General features: G+C 34.4%; 2 protein-coding genes across 2 annotated transcripts in view; one reads left to right on the forward strand and one right to left on the reverse strand.

Annotated features, from left to right (window-relative positions):
* Positions 1–14,428, forward strand: part of LOC129222490 (ionotropic receptor 93a-like) — a 31,508-nt gene extending 17,080 nt beyond the window's left edge. The window contains exons 5-9 of the mRNA XM_054857004.1: positions 3,911–4,066; positions 5,425–5,584; positions 8,163–8,380; positions 11,744–12,024; positions 14,004–14,428. Coding sequence (XP_054712979.1) covers positions 3,911–4,066; positions 5,425–5,584; positions 8,163–8,380; positions 11,744–12,024; positions 14,004–14,280 — 1,092 coding nt within the window. The 3' untranslated portion in view covers positions 14,281–14,428. The remainder of the gene's footprint in view (positions 1–3,910; positions 4,067–5,424; positions 5,585–8,162; positions 8,381–11,743; positions 12,025–14,003) is intronic.
* Positions 14,429–21,375: 6,947 nt separating this feature from the next.
* The window catches only part of LOC129221906 (sodium-coupled neutral amino acid transporter 7-like), a 76,239-nt gene continuing 73,824 nt past the window's right edge, over positions 21,376–23,790 (reverse strand). The window contains exon 9 of the mRNA XM_054856282.1: positions 21,376–23,647. Coding sequence (XP_054712257.1) covers positions 23,451–23,647 — 197 coding nt within the window. The 3' untranslated portion in view covers positions 21,376–23,450. The remainder of the gene's footprint in view (positions 23,648–23,790) is intronic.

Below are 23,790 nucleotides of genomic sequence, written 5' to 3' on the forward strand. Positions count from 1 at the left end.
AGCATGTGTGAATTATTTAATTTAACCAGGAATTTTCGTATACTTATAAACCCCTAGTTTCAGTTAGGAAAATATTGGTGTCGGACGTAGAAATTTTTCTGACCATTTATTTAAGCATAACTAGTATTTTGAAATTTAATTTAAATGATTATTTTTAATTGCATATAAAATCTTTATTTGCAGACAAAATATTTTGTAAAAATCTCCACTCAGTTTTACATAATATAAACTTTCAGCCAATTTGGTGTCGGACGTAGAATTACAAAAATGCCTTATATGAAAAAATCCCTAAAAATTACGTTTTGCAGTTAAACTACAATTTTTTTGTATATAACTCTTCTAGAGAGTTCTGAGAAGCATATTTTAGAGAGAATATTTGAAAAATGCGACATTGCAAGTATCAAACAGCCATTCTTAAGTCGTATAAAAAAAAGTTACTCGTAAGAACATGATCATAACAACCTGATTTGAAGCCTCAGAACTTTCTGCCACCTTTTCCCCTTTTCTGTGGAATTGCCCTATAGCAAAGTGAAAGGAACGAGTGACACTTTTTAACGCAGTTTCAAAATTTTTACATTTTATTTTCCTAAATTTTTATTTTGCTAGAATAAAATTGATTTTGGTTTTTCATGTCGTTGCTCATGTTATGATTTGTATTGATTTGCATTAGTTTGGTTTATTTTAAATACTTTTTGCTTCTTATAACAAATTTAGTGATGTTACCTCAAGTGGGCCATTTAAAATGATGGAGCAGGATGAATTGCCTGATTGCATAGGTAATATGCCATTAAGCAGCAGTTTTTTTTTTTTTTTTTTTTGCAATAAAAAAATTTTTACTCGTAGTTTTTGATCATGATAGCTTTTACACAGCACCTGAACCTACATTAAGAGAGGCAGGAGGTACGAGTATTATCTTAAAATTTTCGTCAATATTAATATTTTTTTAAAAGTTTCTGCTTAAGTGGGCCGTGATCCCAACTACTCTATGTGCGCGAACTTGCTTGGGTATTTGATACTACTCCACTACTTTTAGATATGAAATTTTACTAGAGGATTTTAATGTACATTCCGCGGTCACACACTAGGCATGTACAGAAAATGTTCATTAAGTGCTTGCACGTTTTCCCAAATCTATTTGACTGCAACTCCCTTCTTCCATATCACTTTTTACTTCCTTTTACAAAAAAGGAAGTATTGTATTCGCAAAAAAATTTTCACCCAAAAATCGTCCTTAATTTCCATTTTGCTCACCCTCAAATGAAGGTTGAGTTTTTTTTTTTTTTTTTTCAACCCGACCACACGTGGATATGTGCCTAGGAACGTACAGACACCCGAAATATCCATTTTGACGATCCCCGAGTTAACTACAACGAGTTTTATCGTGACGTCTGTATGTACGTATGTATGTGCGTATGTGTGTATGTATGTCGCATAACTCAAGAACGGAATGTCCTAGAAAGTTGAAATTCGGTACATAGACCCCTAGTGGGGTCTAATTGTGCACCTTTCTTTTTGGTTGCATTCGTATGCTCCAAAGGGGGTCTTTCGCCTCTTTTTGCGGGGAAATCATTGTTAATTTCGATGTAAACTCACGTGATGTTATAATTTGGTGGACACTTGGCAGCATATCGCCAGTCTTTTGGTCGCCAAGTTTTGTCGCCAACTTGGCAACAAATTTGGCAATTTTTAAAAAAAAAATTTAAAAAAATCTGGTTTTTAATTTGACCACTGTTGGTGATAGTTAGAGAGTAAACTATTGAATCACATTAAAACTGCTAATAATGAGAAAATGACATTAAATTGGAGTCAAAGGAAGTCATGTAATGCACACAGCTAGTTTTTCACGCAATAAAGAACCTTTAATTTAGAGTTGCATTCATTTGTTTAGCGTCAATTTTGTTCTTGGCGTATTTCTTTTACTTTTTTTACTCGTTTCTTACTATCCTTTTTTCTAACGTACTGCTCTTGAAACTATTTTGTTCGACAGTTTCACGGTCGGGGTTGCTGTGTTCTTTTTATGCTTTATGGCATGGATGACCAACCCGTGGCACACGTGCCACAGTGGCATGCGAAAATATATTGAGAAAGTTTTAGCAATTGGGTGGTTTCTTTCAGTCAAAAGTACTTCTTTTAGTCACTGAAACTGATAGAATGAGTAAAAAAAATAACATGGACCCAGAAAATACTTTCATTTTCCCAGCAGACATTTTTTAATAAATTTTTTAAAATGTCCGATTTTGAAAACAAGGTGTGGTCTTTATGACGTCACAAATGATGCATTTTGGGGCATCTTTCTACTACGGTTCCACGTTATGATAATCAACAAGCGAATCAAAATTGCGCTCTACGCTTGCTATCAACCATATCGTTGTCAATACACATGAGAAAAGATGTGACTTAAATATTTTGCTCTGTGAATGGCATTATTGAATGGCATTTCATCATTTGTGATGTCACACGACAGAAGCGTAAACAATTAAAGCGAACAGATTTCAGTAATTTTTTAAAAATATTAAACTTAAACAAATTATTTAAAAAATGGTCAGATCCCATGTTTTTAAGCATGCTCTTTCAGAAAAAAATACTTTTAAAATTTTGGAAACGACCCCATTGAGACAAAATGTCAGTTTCAGAAACTTTAGTAAATCCTGAAAACAAATTTGAAGAAAACCTTCAAAATCTTAATTGTGCTTAAGTTACATATAATGATAAGTTTCATAATAAATATGAATGAAGTCAAAAATCTGCCAGGAGGTTGGTTCACGAATTGTTTGACTGAAAAATTGCAGCTACTGCAAGTGATCTAAAATGCATTTAACTTCGGAAGTATTTACCATTAAAATTACTTGACAGGTACAAAATCTATTCCATACATTCCTATTTCTTAAAATCTCTTCACTTCCAATGACATCAAATTTTCCAAAATCGTATAAACCAGAATTGATTTTTAGATTAACACTACTTACTGCTTTAGATTAATACTGTTTTTTTTATTTTTAAATCTAAATTACTTACGCGCATAAACGAGTGACCAGACCAGTTATTCCCTCCCCTCCTCTATATGATCTTGGCTCTTGATCTGTTAGATGGCTTGATAGGCTTGATCTGTTTCAGTAAATATGTTTGCACTGTTTCCTCGCGTATGTGTGTAATTCGTTTTCAAAAATGAGCGATCTTTTTTTAGCTTTTACATAGTTTTTTTCATACAGTGTTGTCGTTTTTAGCTATATGGTTTAAATGCATCCGTGTGTTGTTAATCTCTTAACCTCTTGAATACGCTAGTGACCCCTTTTACCTAATTAGCGGATTATCCGCGAAATTTCCCCATCCGCGGTTACAGTGTCACTCTATTCTGCAGATAATCTGGACTTCACTGTAGTTTTGATTTAAAAAAAAAATCGTGTCCATCATTTGTGCTCACCCTGCACTGTTAAAAATTTAGGAAACTTTTATGGTAAATATTACTGCGAAATGGAGTGTTTACAGTACAGAAAAAGTGAACAGTAAATTGTACCGAAAAAAATTAACGATTGATGCACCATGTAACTTACAGTGCGAAGCAAATAACACCGTATTTCTCCTCGCTCGATGTGTCCCAACTGTCATGGCGTGCAGCGAAGCCGCCTGCCAATACGAAGTTTCCAAGTTCGTTCCTACTGCGCGTATGTTACGTTTTTTAACTCTTGCTTAGTCCACCGGAAAATTTTACAGTAAAATAGGATTTCACGATAAAAGTGACTGGCAACATGGATGTCAGTAGCTTCTACCGTAAAATTTCAGAATTTTTTTTAAACAGTGTGTATATTATTCTTTAATATGTATTTATGATATGTATTGCAGCCACGACTACAAAATAGCCTTTTATGTTTCATTATTCAGCAAACATGACTTTTCTTCTCTTTTTCTCAAGGAAGCAGACATGATTCCGTACCTGACAATGACACCGTCCCGTCAAGAAGCAGTGGATTTCAGCAAACCTTTGGCCTACGTGACATATAAAATTCTTATTCCATTCCCAAGAGAGCCGCCGAGGGCATTTATTTTCTTGAGGCCATACACGAAAGAAGTATGTTGATGATATTGAAAAGAAAATGTGTTTTATTGGCCATATACACCAATATTCACATTTTAATATTCCATTTACTAGAAGAAATACAAATAATATTCTGAGAAATGCGTGAACAGTGTAGTCAGGGTCCGACTAACGAAAAGTGAGGCCCTAGTCCCACAGTAACTTCAAAATCTTCTGAAGATTCTATAGCTCGGTCGGAATGCATTTTTGGAGCGCCACATTGTCTATCACAGAACTATGCAAATCATTTATTATGTGCATTCATGAATCCCCTTTAGGGCACCTCATAATTGTGAAATGGTAAATTCGCCACTGCAGAATTAATAAAAATTCTCCTTTAAGAAAGGTCTTTTCCAACTAAAAAGTCATTGTTTTTTTATTATTACTTTAAAAATACATGTAATTTTCGTACAGTTGCAATGCTATGCATAGTTCTTCAAATAATTGCCCCCAGGGCCCATTGCCCGGAATCCCAGGCCCAGGCATAGTTGGCCTGTGCGCTATTCAGGCCCTAGATGTAGTATCTTTTCCCATGATCTTGTAAATTCATATTTTTCAAGCTCATCTTGAAGAGGAATTATTTTAAAAATTCTCGTGCAAACTAAATTTCATGTAATTCCAGATTATGAATTTGAAATTATTCTAGATCGAACAATATCACTTCCAGAATGTGTTAGAAAGTTCATCTCTTTCTGGAGGTCGGATATATCATCGATGGGTTTGCATGAGGTAGTGCAAATCGGAAAAGTACAAATCTAAAAAATCTAACAAACTTAAAGTTAAATTTTCATAAAGGTATATATTGAATCTAAATAAGTAGACTTTCAAGTAAATATTTTTTTCTCTAGAATCCGGGTTTTGTTTTGAATGTAGAACTATTCTAATAATTAAATTGTATTCTTTCTTCAGAGCTTTTATTGAACTAGACATAAAAGTTATCTAGAAATACTACTAGTTGTTATTTAATTCAAAGTTCTGTTTTGTTCAGATAAAAGTATTTACCAAAACAACAAGCTTTCCTTTATTTTATTTTCAGCAGCATTAAACATTTTATACTTTTCAATACTTTTTACGAGATATGTTATAATAAGTAGAATGCTAGCTCTAATTTATATGTTCTAATATACCCAATAAAAGTACTAAAGTGTCACCTTAATTAATTTTCCAATTTAAATTTTCTTTTAAGTTTCATAGCTATTATGACGTTCCTTAAATTCTCAACGAATTTGTCAGTGTTAAAAATATTCATGTTTTGGAATTAAGACATCGATACTTTACAAAATAATCCAAATTTATTAACTTTTCGTAACACACATACATATATATAATTATTTATTTATTTACTTATTTAGGTTTGGTTTAGCTTAATGTTCGCAGCCCTCTTAGTAAGTTATGCGCTTTGGAAAATTCACACATGGAGCTCGCATTTCGATGCATCTTCAAAAAGAGCGAAAAGTCTTATGTCATTTTCGAACTGTTTCTGGATTATATATGGAGCTACTTTACAACAAGGTAATATTTTTAATTAAACTTTTTATTGTTATTATTATTATTATTTTAATCATAGTTAACGTTGATGACTCCATAAAAGATGATGAGACTTGATAGTCAAATTTGCGAGTCGTCATATATGTGGTAGCATATTTAAGCTTCAAAATTTTGGTGTTTTAGGCGTGATTAGAATATTTCTTGAATAACATCCGGGAAAAGGTTTTGTCGGATGATTTTTCATCAACTTCTAGTTCATTGAAAATGAGTTCCTTCTAACTCTGAAACACGTGTATGCAATTTAATGCAAATTTGTGAATTTCATACGCTGTTACCTTTTAAAATTCCAGCACAAAGTTTTTTTTTATTATTTGTATTTGCTGCTTTATCAAACTTCATAAATAAGGTATAATTTTGGAGATTGTTTTCACTTTCGGCAAAAAAATGAACAGACGATTCATATTTTGGTGATTTTGTATAAAAAAACTATTTTATTTATTTTACAACGTTATCACGATTGCTTACTGTTCTTACTTGACAGTTTTGAATTCCTATGATTTTATTTTCCCCTCGCTTCGCTCTGCAGCATCACAGTCGGCCGGCCGCCTCACGATGCTGCTCCTCTAGCGAAAACCGTCTCCAGGTTGCGTCACTTGCTGGCCTACACTTACACATACAGCTACACACACACATACACCTACACACACTCATACATACAGACACCTTTACATACACACACACACAAACACATATACACACACACCTACACACACAACTACCCACACCATACACATACCTCCCACACAAACACACAACTACCCACTCACACATACCCCCCACGAACACACACACACAAACACACACGCTTACATACACACACACACACACTCGTGATTGCGAAAAACATAATTTAAATTCAAGATGTCAAAGTTCAAATTTTTTGAGCAATCACGATTGCTTTTTGTTCTCTCTTGACCGTCTTTGATGTTTGGTTCCTTTTTCAGCATGGACAAGGGGCCTCTGCCGGCGCCCTGTCCCCCGGAATTTGCTTCTACTGAGCGATGACGTCCATGTCCTACACACACGCACGTTTACACACATACACAATCACACAAACACGCCTTTAAACACATACACACTCACACAAGTATGTCTTTACACACATACACACTCACACAAGCATGTCTTTATACACATACACACACGCCTACGTACATACACACAGGTCTACTCACACATACGAGCTTACACAACACGCACGCGCGCCTACACCCACTCGTACCTACACACACGCGCGCCTACACACACGCACAACTGTACTCACGTAATCACCCAGGAGGAGGGGACGGGCTTATGGAGACAGGAGCCGTTTCTAGAAGCAATAACTCCTATGAGTAGAGTCCTGTCGCAACTCGTGATTGCGAAAAACATAACTTGAACTCAAAATTTAAGAATTCAATTTTTTTTTTTGTTTTTGTTTTTTATTACGTGCTGCTTTAACGTGTATAACAAATTTGGTCACTGCGAATTCATCACGATTGTAGCTAGTATTGTCGTGTTTATGAATAGTCCTATCCACAGAAAGAAGGGTGGTATTGTTTCTAGAGATTTGACATCTTACTCAAGTGATAACTAATTTTAACCATCAAGAATTACCGTTACCAATCCCTTCCACAATTTAGACATGAGCTGATGGGAAAGGAATTTTTCTTCATCATCCTGTATTCAAAGGAACTGCTCCACTGCCGATATTCAGGATTTTCGAGCCCACAGATTTACGAGTAAGAATCCTACCAGTACTCGGTTTGTGTTTACATTCTGTGATAGCTAGGGCATCCAACCCGGTGTTCCTTAATCGTGACCTCGATGTCTCAACCGAATCTAACCAGGAAAACACACGAACAGTGAAACAATGGGAAAAGTTCAAATGAGTGGCAACCGAAAGACATATTGTGGCACATTTTGACACAAATGTTATTTGCCCTCGTGCCTCCGTTATCAGATATAAGGTCTTGATCATATGTTTGGTCGGCAGTCGAAATCTTAGAAATTGAAGGTCTTAAAGCTAGTCGGAAATTTAAGAAAAGTGCCAAATTTAAAGGCTTGGTGAGAAATTGAAAAACCAAGCGATTTCTCCGTCTGCGCGTGGCGGGACATCCATCTGTAAATCGTATGAAAAATTTCTTCCATTACTCACAGAAAATCGTTAAATTTGGCGAATTTTCTTAAAACTTTGGCAGGCTTTAAGACTTGGATATCTGTAGCGAAAACACGACAAATAAGTTACTGTCCACCTCTGGCAAGTTGAACTCCGCTGATCGGCCGATTAAACGATTCCATTTGTTGAAATAGGGGTGAAGAAAAACGGCTGAAGGTCACAAAGCTTAATGATAGCTCAACTCTGCGCCTAACAATTCCTCTTCTTACTGATTGCTCTCCCTTGAAAGAAATGGACTTGCTCAAGGCAATAGCTCAACTTCTCGGAGGCGGACAGTATGCATCAAGCAACAAGCTCTTTCGATAGCTACTATTTTTTTTCATTATTACACTAACTAGTGGTTTCCTGGGAAAAACTGAAACTAACAAGTTGAATTACTCACAGGTGGAACATCTTTGCCCGTAACCAATTCAGCTCGATTGGTTCTTTCGTCATGGTGGTTAGGCGTAATGGTTATTATGGCCACCTACAGCGCCAACCTGATTGCATTCCTCGCATTTCCAGAAATGAAGTGGGTGCTGAAGAAATTGGAAGATCTCGCCAATCACAAGACACTTCACCTCTCCATCAAATCGAGCTGCCCAGTTTTGGAAGACTTTAAAGTATAACATTCTACTCTTTCTGTAACATGTGTTTGTGAGTGAAAGCCTTTCAAATGAGCTTGAATTCCGTGCAAAAACTCCTGGGAGCAAGTTGGTTGTCTGAAAAATATTAACCCCTTCAGACCTGGCGTCCGGTATACCGGGCATACATTTTAAACAGCTGTTAATCATTTAATAATTTATTAATTTACGTGATTTTTTCTTGTAGTTGACTCTTTACATTCTGCCAATCTGCTTATTATAATCTGTGAAATAATTTTTCGTTTTGGGATGGGCAACACTGACAAAAAGGATTGGGAGAGAGAGAGCGGCTCATTTTTCCAACTATGGATTCTCGTCCGAAAAGCGAGGTTTTTTTCTTGATTTTTTTAAAAATATATAATTTTTAATTAATCGTTTCAAACGCTTATATTATGTTTTATTATTGTTTAAACAACACTTTATAATGAAGTTTGTTTGGTATTTTATCACTTTCTTACATCGAATATTAATTTCAAAAATATAAGTCCGGAATATTGAACGTAACATATCTCTTTAAATTTTTCTCCAACAAACCTGAAATGTTGTCTATAAGATACCCTTTACCATAGTATACTGTGTACCAAATACAAAAATATTTGGTCAAGTATTTCATATTTCCGACTGAAGGGGTTAAGAATGAGTGTACTAAAGTAAAATTTAGAAGATAATCATTCAAAAACTAAAATGATCAAGTGAAACAGAGGACGGTTTAAGACCCTAATTAAGCAGCTTTTCATTAATTTGTCGTCTTACGCCAGGGTTCTCCAAACTATGGTCCACGGTCTAAAATTTGGTCCACGGCAGGAAATCAGATTTCAGTTGAATAAAGTGACCAAGTCATAGTTACTAAGTGCATTTAATTCTGTTCCGAAAATTTCTTGTATATTTACATTTTGTGAGTTTCTAGTTTAACGTTAGGGTGAATGCAATCAATCGTTAAAATATGGAACACCATCATGTAAATCATTTCCTGTATTCTGTCTTAATCAAATTTTAAACAATCTCATTATAGTTTTTTGAGTTTTTCATTTTAAATCAGGGATATTAAGAACCCCAATAGAAAACGCTAGATCAATGGTGGAGAGTTGAGAGAGATAGAACGGTGCTGCATTTATTCCGAAATAAAATATGATTTTTTTCTAGCTAGTAGATGTAGCAACAAGAATCTAAAGCTGCAACATCTACTGGAGAAGCTAGAAATATTTTTTTTACATTTTGTTTCGGCATAATTCCAGCGCTGTTCCATTTCTCCAGACTGTCATCTACTGGAAAAAGATATTGGAAAATAATCGTAAGTCAATGAAAGATTTGATAAAGGGCAATTCCACGAAACATGGCAACTAGGTGTTAAAACAAATCGTAAAAAAAGCCCCAACTTTTTTTGTATGTTCTCTATATTAACTGAAGTTTGCAAGCTAGTATCTGGTAACTGCAGGTGAACAATTTTCTTTCTGTAAGAGAACTCGTTTTATGTGCTGTTGCTAACTTATTTTGTAAAAGTAAAAATAGAAAATGGATATTATAACTTCGTCAGCAGAGCACATCATTGGGTCTTTTACAGTTTCTTTTGCTGTCAAATAGGCTGAATCATATAAAATGGTGCTAAGTTAATTTACCTTTTCAACCCCAATTCACTGTGTTCTATTATTTTAACTAACTGAAATTTAACACTAATCGCACACACAGAGAGAAAAATGAAGTTTTCAAAAATGACTACATTCATGCTTTCAAATTTTCTTGAAACCTTTTTTCAAATATGAGTACCCATGTTTTCACAAAGTGTGCTGAATTATTTCATACTCAAAAGTGAGTAGGGGAGACCGGGGCAAGATGACGAGCCGGGCAAGATGCCGAATGCCTTAGTTTTTCCGTTTACCAATAGGTAACAGCATTAACTGGATACTACTGGCTCTCCTATCTGCTGTTCGCTCAGAAATAGTATAAAAACGCTGAAATCGCCACATTTGTGTTACTTCTGAAGTTTTGATTATTTACCGTTGCCACGTTGTAACTTTTATGCATATGTAAATAAGCTCTGCTACAGATACAGGTAAGATTTCTCGTGTCTCTTTAGTATTTTTGAGTAACTTAGTTCAAATACCACCTATTACCATCATTAATCGCCTTCCTTCATGGCAATGGAGAAGAATCCGTTCAAACAGGCAGTCCGGGGCACGATGACGAGCCAAAACGCGGGGCAAGATGACGAGGGAGTAGAAGACTAACATATAAATCCTCCAGACGAAGCAGAACTTATGGCAAATGCTGATTCCGATGCACCAAAGAAGCCTGTTAGTGTTTCTGGTTTCTATGCATTGCCTATAGCAACATAATGTGAGGGGGGAAAAAAGGGAAAAGCAGAAAACTGATGAGAGCAAACATTCTTACATACACCTATCAACGAAATGTCAGAACAAGGAGCAAAACGAAAGGGGAAAAAAAAGAGTATTAAAAAACAGGGAAAATAAGCTTGTGAAGCTAAAACGGGAGTAAACAAAAACTTAATCTAATAAGTTTCTGTAGGTCCAAATCTATACAAATCCTGCCAAGCAATCTAGTTGCAACAACTTTAAAGGATGGTGTTATAGTATGCACTGCTTGTCCAGAGGAATATTGTGACCATCCAACAGAAGAATGGATCCAGTGCTGTAAAAGCCAAGAGTGGAGGCATGAGCAATGTTCCAAGTATGAAAATGGCATTTTTATTTGTCTATTGCTAGCTGCACAACTCAATACTTCAACATTACGCTACAATGTGTTACGCTTATTTTGATAATTTGTAAGATGTAAAAACACAGTTATCATTTGTTAAACTAGGTAACATACTCAAAACATAAAATATGTTCAACATTTTTCAGTGTTGTCATCTTGCCCCAAAGTGAAAGTCATCTTGCCCCAGTATTGGGGCAAGATGACGATATGGTAAGGTTATGAAAAAATAAAAATATCCTTCATTATTTTTATTCCCAAAATTAAATTGGTAATGAATTTTATACTACAAAGGACTGCTATAACGAGTCATGTAAAATTAATTTTACTATCCTTAAAAGTAAATAAATAAATAACGAAAATTGTTAACATAGTCATCTTGCCCCGGTCTCCCCTGCATAACTCGATTCATACATATTCAATTTTGAAATTATTACAAATACAAAGATGAGCACAAATACCTCAAAAATGAGCACATGTTGATTTGTGTCTCTGAATTTTTTAAATTCGAATACCACATTGTCGGAGTTATTTTCACTCTGCGATATGTTCAAACTTGAGTACTTTTTCATCACTTTTGAAATTGTTGATTTTAGAGTGCACATTGACGTTTTTCTTTGATTCCATTCATAGGAATCCAACATTACTCTGTACAAGAAAATTCGCGAAGTCTACTTGAGTAACCTTCGTCGAAGCCACCAAATACAGGACAAACATCATCCGATACCAGACATGGTGGCAGAAGGCAAAACCGTCTTCATCGATGACGTCAACTTCTTAAACCGTTTAATAAATGAGGATTTTCTCGAAAAAGGAAAATGCAGAATTACACTAGCCAATGAAGAGTTCTCGAGGATGGATCTTGCTCTTGGAATGAGGAGGGGGTCCTCCATGATTGCTCTCGTCAACGAGGAGTAAGTAGCATACATTTTCTATGAGTTACTGAGAAAACTCTACCCAACATAGGCGGCCGTACGGGATGGGGAGGGGGGCAACAACCCCCTCACTTTAGAAAGTAAAGGGGCTTTTCCCCTCACTTTTCAGAGTTAAAAATTAATAATCGATGTTATTTGGAAAAAAATCCTTACTTTGCATCAGACTTTACCTCAGCCATTTAGAAATTTTCCGTTAAGTCATAGTCATTAAATTTTTCCTGCATCAAATCCTAACAATTCCTTAATTTATCCTTTAGTTTATAGGCGTTTCCTATAAGGAAAGTGGTGATTTTGAACTTTTTCCGTACTCATTACGATCTTTGTTTTCTTAATTCATTCAAATTGCTTCTATAGCAACTCCAAAAGTTTTTAAGAGGGTTTTTTTTTTCTTTTTTTTTGTATAAGTTACACTGGTTTCAAGCAACAGCTACAGCAAAAGTGTGAAAAACTTCAAATTAATTTGCATATTTTGCTTTCGTTTTGTATTTTCATTTATAAATCCTCACTTGAATCGATTTTTTCCGATAGGACGGAAGTCCTACGGGAATCGATTGGACTTAAGCCCTTTCTGAAACAATCGATTCATTTATGGGCAATATTAATCAGTTTTAGCAGTTCGAATGCTTTTGATCTTTTCAAATACAATATTAATATCAGAAACCAGAAACTCCAAAATTTTGAGTAAAGAAGGCACTAAGCGAAATATATTTTTTAATTTGATTTTTTTTTTCAGACAAAAAGTAAGTTTACGGATGTTGAATAATATTTTAGAGGCATTTAGTTCTCTTTCTAAAATCTATAAAGTTTTCAAGCATCTATATAAGACACAAGAGCATGGGTGTGCATAGGAAAAGCTTTTTTTTGGGGATGGGGGATTAGTTGAGTGGTAAAACTCAACACTTATGAATATAAATGAAAAATAATCACATAAGCTTTGTGCTACAATATGATTAAAGTGAAGAACCAACGTAAATAAAGCACAAATTTTGAAGAAAATACAGCATATAGCTATTCCAATGCTACAATGGAGCCTCTTCGTGCAAAAAGCTCACCAACACAACCGAAAGTCGCAAAAGAACTATTCGAGAGTACCAAGTTCTCTGTATGCAGATCCAATTAAAAAAAATTAAGCTATTTTTACACCAAAATATTACATTTAATTGCACTCCTTTGAGTTACAAATGGAACTTTTCATAAAATATTTTTTAAATGAACATTTCATAGGAAAACATTATCAAATACTCATCAATTAAATCTTATTAATATTTATACTTATGCGTTACATGTATTGCAGTAAATGCGAATTGATTTAGATCCCTTTAGCTTTAACTTACTTTTGGACAGTTTAAGACACTTTCGGACACTTTTGGATAGTTTTAGGAACTTTTGGACGGAAAAAACCCCATCTTCTGTCCAAAACCAGTTTTGGACGTCCAAAACCCCAACCCTGAAATGAAGTGCAGTAGAGCTCCAATTATTCGAACTCCGACTATCCGAATCGCTTTTCGATTTTCAGACAGAAAAAATAAAGGCAGAAACGTACTGTTTATTCGCCAAATAATGATTCTGTCTAACACGCGCTAAAAACCTTTCCTCCTCAAAGCTAGTATTGGCATAAGTGCGAACATTATTGGGGTGATGAATCCTGTCTCATAGGGTAGTTCTGCCATAAGCTTTTAATGCGCAGCATTCATAAGTGCGCTCAATATGTAAAAGTGTTGTCTTTCATTTAATTAAAGACTATCTTTCCATAGAAAAAAAGTTTTTTCCCCAATTTCGACATGCATACAGTATGGAATTAAAATAAACCTTTTTTTCTGAAAAATACAAAAGTATTATGAATTAGTTTTGACAAATTTTTTTTCCCATTAGCGCCTATTTTAAGATTTTAATAGTTTCCTACGATAATTGTAAACTCACTCATATAGTGCATTTTTCTTTTATTTTCCTACATCAAGGATTCAACAAATGAGAGAGCATGGAGTTCTGAGATTTTGGAAAAATAAATACAGTCCTAGCAAGGGAGAATGTTTCGAAGTACAAACCACCATCAAGGGGCGAGCAAAAGTGAGCCTCCAGGATCTTCAAGGACCATTCTATCTTCTGGCCTTGGGTTCAACCATAGGACTGACTCTATTATCAGTGGAGTTTTGCTTAAGGGTTCTGAAAGCTCGACACTCCCGGTGCTTGAAAAGAAAACCATATCGAAAAAAAATGGCACTTTCTTTGTGGTAACTAAAGCTTGGCCACGGTGAGATGGCGGATGACATTTTAAGCGGAAACATCATTTGTAATAGGTGGTTTGTTATTATATTCAGGGACTGATTTACGGCAGGGCATTCGGGGCCCGGGTCCGGGGCACCAAAGGAAAGGGGGCACCAAATTTCTGTCATCATTTTTTTTTTTTTTTGAGAAATCACGATTGCTTATTGCTTTCATTTGACTGTTTTTGGCGTCCTTTGATTTTATTTTCCCACCGCCACCCTCCGCAGCATCATCGTCGACCGGCTCCTCACGATGCTGCTCCTCTAGCGAAAGCCGTCTCCAGGTTGCATCCATATGCTACACACACGCGCATACATACACACGCACACATACACAAACATACACATACACATACACACACGTATACATACAGACACCTACACCTACACACATACACAAACGCATACACACACGCAAACACATACACACACATATACACAACTACCCACACATTCATGCCTGCACACAGACACAAACACATATGCCTACACACACATACACATACCCCGCCCCCACGCACACAAACACTCATACACACATTATATACCAACACTCATGCCTGCACACAGACACAAACACACATACCCACACACTCATGCCTCAACACAAACACACACGCCTACATATACACACACACTCGTGATTGCGAAAAACATAATTTGAATTCAAGATGACAAAATTCAAATTATTATTTTTTTTTAAGGGACCAGTGTTCAGGGCCTCCAACTGAAGGAAACAAAAAAAATTTTGTCATTTGACAATTTTTTTATTAAATGAAAGCATATTAGCCAATTGTTGTGGAGAACGATCATTCGCTATTGCAGAGTCCTTTTAATTAAGTGTCCTTTGCGTACTCATTTCTGATGATAAATTATCTTTATTAACTCTGTTATCAATAGAAGTAAGTTTGACCTAAAAATTGATTATGAGGACATTATACATGAATTTACTACAAGAAAACAAAGGGGAAAATATAAAGAATCATTGATGCGCAGAAAGCACATTATGATTTACCTTTGCCATTTGTATCATAGTTTTTCTATCTGCGACTGTAAAAACTTTTCTAACATGAAAACCATAAAATTATTTTAGATTTATATTAAATGATTTCTTTGCAAAACATCTAAATTATTAACTTTTTCCGTACGAAAACGATATTTTAAAGTTTTTTTTCTATCAAAATAATGTCCAACACTTACCTTCATATTTTTTTTGTGTGGGGGGGGGGGGGGGGGGCACCATATCTGTCAGTGCCCGGGGCACCCAGGTGAGTAAATCGATCCCTGATTATATTTTGTAATTGATAGGATCAGCGAGAATGCGCCTCTTACTATTCGGCACTTTCTGGCCGATTCTGTATCTATTACAAACGATACAAATGACGTTTCCGCTTCAAGTTCATACGCCATCTCTCCGTGGTCAAGCTTTAGCAATGAAGCAGTTGCCCTAAATATTAAAACAAAATTCCTAACATTTTATTTCAGTGTTTCCTCTAGTTTTCTTTCTAAGTTCTGCTGTATATTCTTTTCAAGGAACCCTTCATGTTTTTTGTGGTATTCAATAATCAGACGGACAGTTGTCATTGCCGTCAGTTTGACTATCGGCTAAAGAAGGATATTAAATGTTATTAGACACATGAGTATGTTTTTTTTATTGGGGGGGGGGAGGGCTTAGCGATTAGATCAGACGACCAGTTCATGTCCATTGATTGTTGTTTAAGGATTTTAAATATCATTAGACGCATGTGAATTAGGGTGGTTCAAAAAAAGCTATTTTCTGCTAGACCCGGGACACCTCCTACTTTTTTTACACTTACTATTAGTATCATGCTGAAAAAATTTTAGCTTCTTACTCAAATTTTAAGAGGGTGCTCATTGACCCCTCAATTTAACATTAGCCGTAGTATAGAAAATGCCCCCTATTTAGAAACATTTAGTTTTCCCAGCTTTTTTTTTTTTTTTTTTTGTAAATAATTATTTTATTGCAATGTATATGCATATTACTAGTGTATATGATAACGTGTAGCATTGTTTTTTCAGTTCAATGGATTTTTTAACCCCCCTCCCCATACGTTTGTTCTTTAGGGGAGGGGGTTGGAGCACTTTCTTTCAGTTGAAATACGAAGCTAAAATTCTTCCAGTATATTGCTATCCACATGGCTAAAAATATTGAGGGGTGTCCTGTTATCTAGGAGGAACTTTTTTTTACATGTATTTTCGAACCACCCTAATGTGCGTGTTCAAAGACCTAACCAAGTCGTATTTTTAGTTCTCAAAAAATATAATCTGTGATTAGAGCAAAATATTTTAAGTTTAATAAAAATCAGTTGCTTTATACTCTTTATAGGATTTTATATGTACAAACATTAATCACAAATGCTCACATATGACTTTTAGGAAACCGTTGAGGATAAACTATTTATTGTAACACATTGAAACATTAAAGTTGAACAGAAACAAAGTGTATATGTAAAATTTTAGAAGAAACAATTTACTTTCTTGCCCAAAGTACAGAAATAATTACAATTGCTGAAAATTTACCCACTAATATTTTAACCTAATATCCCAATAGTGGAAACACTTTAGGGCAGCTTTCCATTGATGTCTGTAAGTATGTAAGTACTTATTTACAGGCAATAAAAATCGACGAAAAAAACATCCATTTTAACCATCCTTGAAACCGTTTTGGCAAGTTTTGTACTGTCGTACGAACATTCTCGAAAGAACTCTTGTGTCCCGTTATGAATCTCGAAAACTCCAAAATGGTTACAGTGTCTCCCAAAAGTGTTCATACACTTTGAAACTTTTTAGTAAAACCATAATAACTCGAAACTGAATTCGAATATGAAGTCCAATATTTTTTTCACATCATTCCTATGTCATTCTAAATACAACCCATTGGTTTTTTCAAAATATTGACGGAACTTCTTTTTGAAATGGGTCAGAAAAAGAAGAGACAGAGAAATAACACGCCACAAAAGTCATGGTACACTCAAATATTTCCGAATAAATTCCTGATTAAAATTATCATATGCCGTTTTATTAATATTTTTGCATTGTGTTGACCCTTATAAGTCATTTGGTTTTATTTTTTTGTTTATTTATTCCTTAATATTGTGCTTATTACTGTAAAATGGCTGGTATTCGTAAAAAACCGCAAACACCATTCAAAATTTGAATTTTTTCCCCACAGTAGTGGTAAATTGGTTTGAAATGTCTCTAAATCAGTTAATTTATTTGTTTGTATAGTAAAGTGCTTGATAAAGTGCTTTAAGGAAAGGAATTGGACCGAAAACAAGGTAAGAAAAGGTCAACCGGCAAAGTTGACAAAACGTGATCGGAGATTTAAAGTTACAAAAATTATGAAAAATACACATTTGAGTGCTGTAAAAGTTTCTGCAGAGTTAAATGAAACATTTTACATTTAATTTTCACATAAAATTGTTCGCCAAGTTCTCTGATTATCTGGATTAAATGGGAACTCTTCCCGCAGAAATTTTCTTGGTCATGCGAAAAACAGAAAGCTTACGATTTTCGTCGCAAATCAATGCTAAATAAGCTAAAAACGTTTTAGAATCACGTCTTACTTACAGATAAAAATGAATTCAACATTTTTGGGTATTTTTTGGTACAATTGTATGTAGAAGAAAAAATTAGGGACTTAATCTTAAGAACTTCTTTGGATCAGTTAATCAGGACGGTGGAGGTGTTCTAGTGTGAGGGTGCATATTAGCATCAGGGCTTGGTAGTTTGTAATTTTTTGATGAAATAATGAATTATGCTGTTCCTTTAAATATTTTAAAAACCAATTTTGAACTCAGAGCCAAAAATTTGGTTATTGGAAACAACTTTGTTTTTTATCAAGATAACGATAAGAAGCACACGGTTTTCAACGTTTGCGTCTGGTGCCTCGAAAATTGTCCTAAAATTTAGAAAATACCCCCTCAATCTCCAGATTTTAACTTAATGTAACGTATTTAGAGATATCTGGAAGCTAGATTACGAAAATTGGGCGTTAAAACGAAAATAGAGCTAGAAACAGTAAGACTCGAAGTGTGGTTGAACACTTACTCAGAAATTACGCAAAAAAAAAAGAAAGAAAAAGAATGAAATCTATTCCCAGACGTTTAAAAGGTGTTATGAATACTGTATGATATTCCACTAATTAATAACTTAATCAAAAGTTAGATTATTCAATAATATATAGAAATTTTATAAAGTGTACGAAGACTTTTGTGACATAAAATTTCCGGCACTTTTTAGTTTTTGATTTTTAAAAAATTAAGTTTTAATATTTTTTAAAAAAATTTTATGTAGTTTTGTTAAAAATGGATCATAGATCTTATAATTAAATACCTATTCCGAAATATTAATTCTAACCAATGGAATGGGGCCTATTTCGTTCAAAGTCGTAGGTGTACGAAGACTTTTAGGAGCCACTGTAGCTGTAAAATGTTAAAATTTTGTACTTAGAGTCTGTACAAAATTTTAACATTTGAGTCTTGTTGTAGACATCCTTTTTTGGTTTCTCTGTTTCTTTTTTAATTTTCATTTTTATCAAGTAAAAGCTAAATACTTCTATGTACGAAGTAAAAAAAAAAAGAAACTGTTACTACCGAAACTTTTCTCAAGCTTCAATGTAAATTTCCACTTTAATCATTCCTGAATTAATATTTTCGTGACGCCTGTACGTATTTAGGTAACGAAATGTATGGTACTTCAAACTATAAATTTTGATCATCCCTAAATTGATTTTGATAGAGTTGTCACGACGTCTGTAAGTACATATCGACGTATCTCACATAACTCAAAAACGGTTAGGCGTAGAATGAAGAAATTTTATATTTAATACATGTACAGTACAGCGTCTAATTGAGCACTTCTCTTTTTCGTTGCAACCGGATGTTTTGTTCTACAGCGTGTCCCTGCTCAACCTGCAAGGTCCCCTTTTTTCGCAACCGTTAGTTTTAGATACATACTTCCAATTGCAAAAATGGTCATAATAAGGCGCAGAGGTAACATATTAAGAGTTTGAAGCGAAAACAACATTGCGGGACATTTCTTTCAGTCAAAAGTATTACTTTTAATCACTGAAATTGGTAAAATAAGCAAAAAGAATAACATGGACTCAGAAAATACTTTTATTTTCCCAACATTTTGTTTTCAATTATTATTACTTTTTTTTAACTACTGGTTTTTAAATCAAACTGTTTCATCCAGTGGCATCACAAGTCATAAAAACCATCTTGAATCGGAGCGTGTGGTTGTCTTTTCTGGGGAGATATCGTCTTTTGGTGATTGTTTTACTTAGAGCAATTATTAGCGGAACGACAATTGTTAGTTAAATAAAATATTCATTTAACGAAGTTTGGCAGTGTCCTGAACCTTAATTCTAGTAACCCTAGGGAATTGCTCACTTTTGACATCACAGCGAAAATGAAAGCAACGGCTGAATGTCGTTTAAGATTTTTTTTTTTTTTTTGAGAGAGAGAGAGAGAGAAAATAAGTCAAATTTAAGAAAAAAGGTAACTTACCCCATGCTTTTGACTATGCTCTTTCAGAACACAATATTTTTGAAAAATGAGAAACAACCTAACTGATGAAAAAACACAAAAGCAAACTTTTGATATGGCCCCTGTGTCCTCTTCATATTTAGGCAAAATTACAAGCATAACATACCACGGAAAAGTACTCAATTGTCTATATGTTTATCATACTTTCATATGTGTAGGAAAACGTGTAAAAAACATAACGCACACGCATGAATGTACGCATCCATTTTTTTGAGTTATCAAAAGACATATATTATCTAATGGAAAAGGTAGGCTGTGGTGGAGGCGGCATCAGATTTTTTATTACGGAATAACAAAGTGAGGAATCGAGTCATTTTACTTTTAAAAATGATTTATATCCTCATTATTGGACAGCAACACATAGAGAAATCTTGTTTCCTGTATTGTAATACCTAAAGGTTCAAAAAAATAATTAACATTCCGCTTGGCTCCTATATGTGCTTGCGTTAATTTTTTTAAATCTACTGTACTAATCATTTGTGTTTGAAACAAATTATTGTGATAAATAACTTCTAATAAAAATGATAATGTAGCTTTTCCTCTATTCAATTCAAAACTTGGCACGTTGTGATAGGAGAGATAGTTATGTGAGCAAGATAAAATTATTTTGGACTATTAAATAGACTTATACTAGTTTTTTGTTTTACGTTACTGTGCTGCTGCAAATAATTATTTTTTCTTTTGAATTGTGAAGTTGGTTGTGGTTCGTTATGGTGTAGTTGGTCAGGCTTTTACTCCCATCGACTCAATCAGGGAGTTTGTCAAGTAAATTGGGTGAAAAAGGTGTAATGTGTCCGCATTTTACAGTATTTTCTTTCGATACGTTAAAAAATGAATTGAAATTAGCATGATGAGTTAAAAGTCCTCTGCAGACATCTCTGATTTTGCAACATATAAAAAACAATTAAAAAAAATCTTGGCGTTATTTCCAAACAATACAATACAATATTTTTTTCCAAAAAATTTATTTTTACTCCAACTAACATTTCTCTTCACTTCAGTCTTGTTCAACAAAAATGCTACTTCTGTTCATAAGACTATTCGCAACTCCAATAAACTATAGGGGGCGCTGCAGCCACTGTCTAATGGCGGATGAAAAAGGTAAAACAAACACACGCCGTAACTTATAACTTGCTTTGACGCTTAGTGAATGACAGTAATTTTTCGTCGTGTTTGTGGGAAGCTTTCTCTTCTATTCTTCTGAAATTACATTACATCACAAATTGTCTGAAGCCTGTAATTTACCCCAAAGAAAACACGTGGAATGGAATGATTTACCTTTTTCTTTAGTGTTGTTAATCACCGCAAGGTAGCGTATTCGAGCTCTGGAGTTGCGAATCAAAATTCAAACATTTAAAGGGGAAAAAAAACTTCGAGTATTTTGATATCGGCATTAGGAAATAGAGCCACCTGGTCAAAATATTCGCTCTGAGTAATGAAAAAGTACAATTAAACTCTTAGATTAAGATTTTAACAGCAAAATAACTATAAAATAATTTTTTTAATAACAGAGGTTTTATTTTTCTTTTCTTTTTTACATAAGTTTGGTCACTTGGCTGAATTACAATATTACTAGGCTCAAAAAATTACAACAATGTTGGCTTGAAAAAAAATCATTCTATCCGGATAGTATAAATTTGAGACGCAAATGATAAAGCAATTTTGTCTAGGGTCCGATAGAATCAAAATCGTAACATCTTGGCTTACTTTGGAACCATTAAAAAAGAATAGTAAATAGTCTTTTTGTGGAACATTACCAACAGTGAACAGTTGCTGATTCATATGATGATGAAACACTCTCTTCCAGAGGAAAAACTGCAAAATACATTTTTTCACGGATCCCTGGCAAAACTGCTGTTTTAAACTTTGCAAAAACTACATAAGAAATATATATGTATTGTGCTAGTTCTAAGCATAAATAAAACGATTCGAAACACAATTTTCCGCTATGATTTTGCGGAGAGTTGACATAAATCACTGTCAAAAAAAATCACGAATCAGTACAACTTTTCTTAACAGTAGCAATAGTATCAGAACAATAAATATACACTGATTTTCTTGGAGGAATGTAAAAGTACCACCAAAAAATAAAACTAACAAGAAAAGTGTAAGGGATGCACATAGAGTCTTAGAAGACGGAAAGGACTTGGGTCAAAGAAAGTAAACAAAAAGTCACTTCTAGAACTTAAATCAAATTTCTGTTGACACACGCGTATCAAATAAAAAATTTCAAAAGTCATGAAGCATGGCACTCAATTATCATTGACATTTATTGATGTCGATTTTCAACTAAATTTTAAAAGATAGTTTGAATTGACATCATAGTAGCGTTTATACCAACGGAACGTTTACACCAACTCACCTATTGGCCACTGCCACATTGCATACTGTCCAGAGGGAACGTTAACAAGTAGGTGAGTATAAATTTAAGAAGAGATGTTTAGATCTGCACTCGAAGTACTGCATCTATAAACATGCCAGATTTTTTGGAACTATTATACATTAATATAAACTAATATATTAATATAAACTAGACATTAATAAGATGACAGAACTATGAAAACAGTGTTCTGCCATGGGTAGGTAAAGAGCAGTTACTGCATTTTTTCTATCGTTATCTGTTGCACGTTAACTTCATTGTACAAGGTTGGTTATTTGTTTTCCGCTGAAATAATAGCGGGAAAGAAACGTCCAATACCAACATTTCCCTACTGTCAGTATTGAATCCAATGCACGTTTCTTCAAATACAGTAAAACCTGTGTAAGTTGACCACTTGCGGTTCACTACATTAGTAGTCAATTTAAACAGGTGGTCAACTTACAGAGTTTGATTTATATGGTAATGACCAATTCCAAGCCAGATAAAAGCGGTCAACTTAGACAAGTGGTCAAGTTGCAAGGGTGGTCAACTTCACAGGTTTTACTGTACCTCGAAAACTCATTTCTGCAGCTACTACCGTTTACCTGCTCATGACAGTATTGAATTGTGATGTTGCTATGGATGTACTTGACTGATCACTATAGCCATGATCACAATTTTCATAAATTTACTCAAACAGAAATTGACAAGTAATTTTATACATAGCAGAGTCTGTTGTTATAGCCAACAATCTGACATTTTATCTCAAATAGCTCTAAATTTCAGCAGAAATCAATATTGGTTCTAGAGTCAATGATCCGTCTACCTCCTGTGAGAAGGGTCCTGGTCCGCAAACTCAACCAACACCGTTTTCACCTATCATTTTTGCTAGTGTTATCTGCCATAAATTAAGATTTACAAAAAGTGGAGTTTAATTATACTTTTCTTTTTAAGTAATCATTAACATTTTGGCACTAATATCATAAAATTCTTCATAATAAGAATGTATATTTACAAGATTATCACCAGAGTAAATAATCAACAAAAACTTTTGTTGCTAGATGAAAAATTTACAAACGCTTCGTTCTAACAATAAGAAATAAGATTGTGCAAGTTTTATCACTGAATTCTTCGAATCGTTGAGCGCTGGATTTCTCCCTCCTCTTGAAAAGAAGCCTCAAACTAAGCATCGAAATACAGGTGGGTATTTCAAGGTGCTTTGAGCTCCTTCACGCACAGATCATCGGGTAGTTCTGATTTTGAGTTCAGAATAGCGGTAAGCAGAACTTCTCCGAAGCAAAAGGCTCCCACAGCGGCAATAAATATAGAATAAACTATCAGACCTTTGCTTCTTGTTTTCACTATGTCTGGATCTTCTTTGAGCACAACTTTCATCAAACAAATTCCTGAAACATATTGATATTTTTTATTCGTACATACACATACACACAAAAACACGAAATACATAAACATGTGCAATATTCTTGACAGCCCGGTTATTATACCCAGAGACTGCAGTTTCGTTCTCATTAGAACTCGTCAGTCTGGA

This window comes from Uloborus diversus, chromosome 5 (genome assembly GCF_026930045.1).
Source record: "Uloborus diversus isolate 005 chromosome 5, Udiv.v.3.1, whole genome shotgun sequence".
In the NCBI taxonomy this organism is placed as follows: domain Eukaryota; kingdom Metazoa; phylum Arthropoda; class Arachnida; order Araneae; family Uloboridae; genus Uloborus; species Uloborus diversus.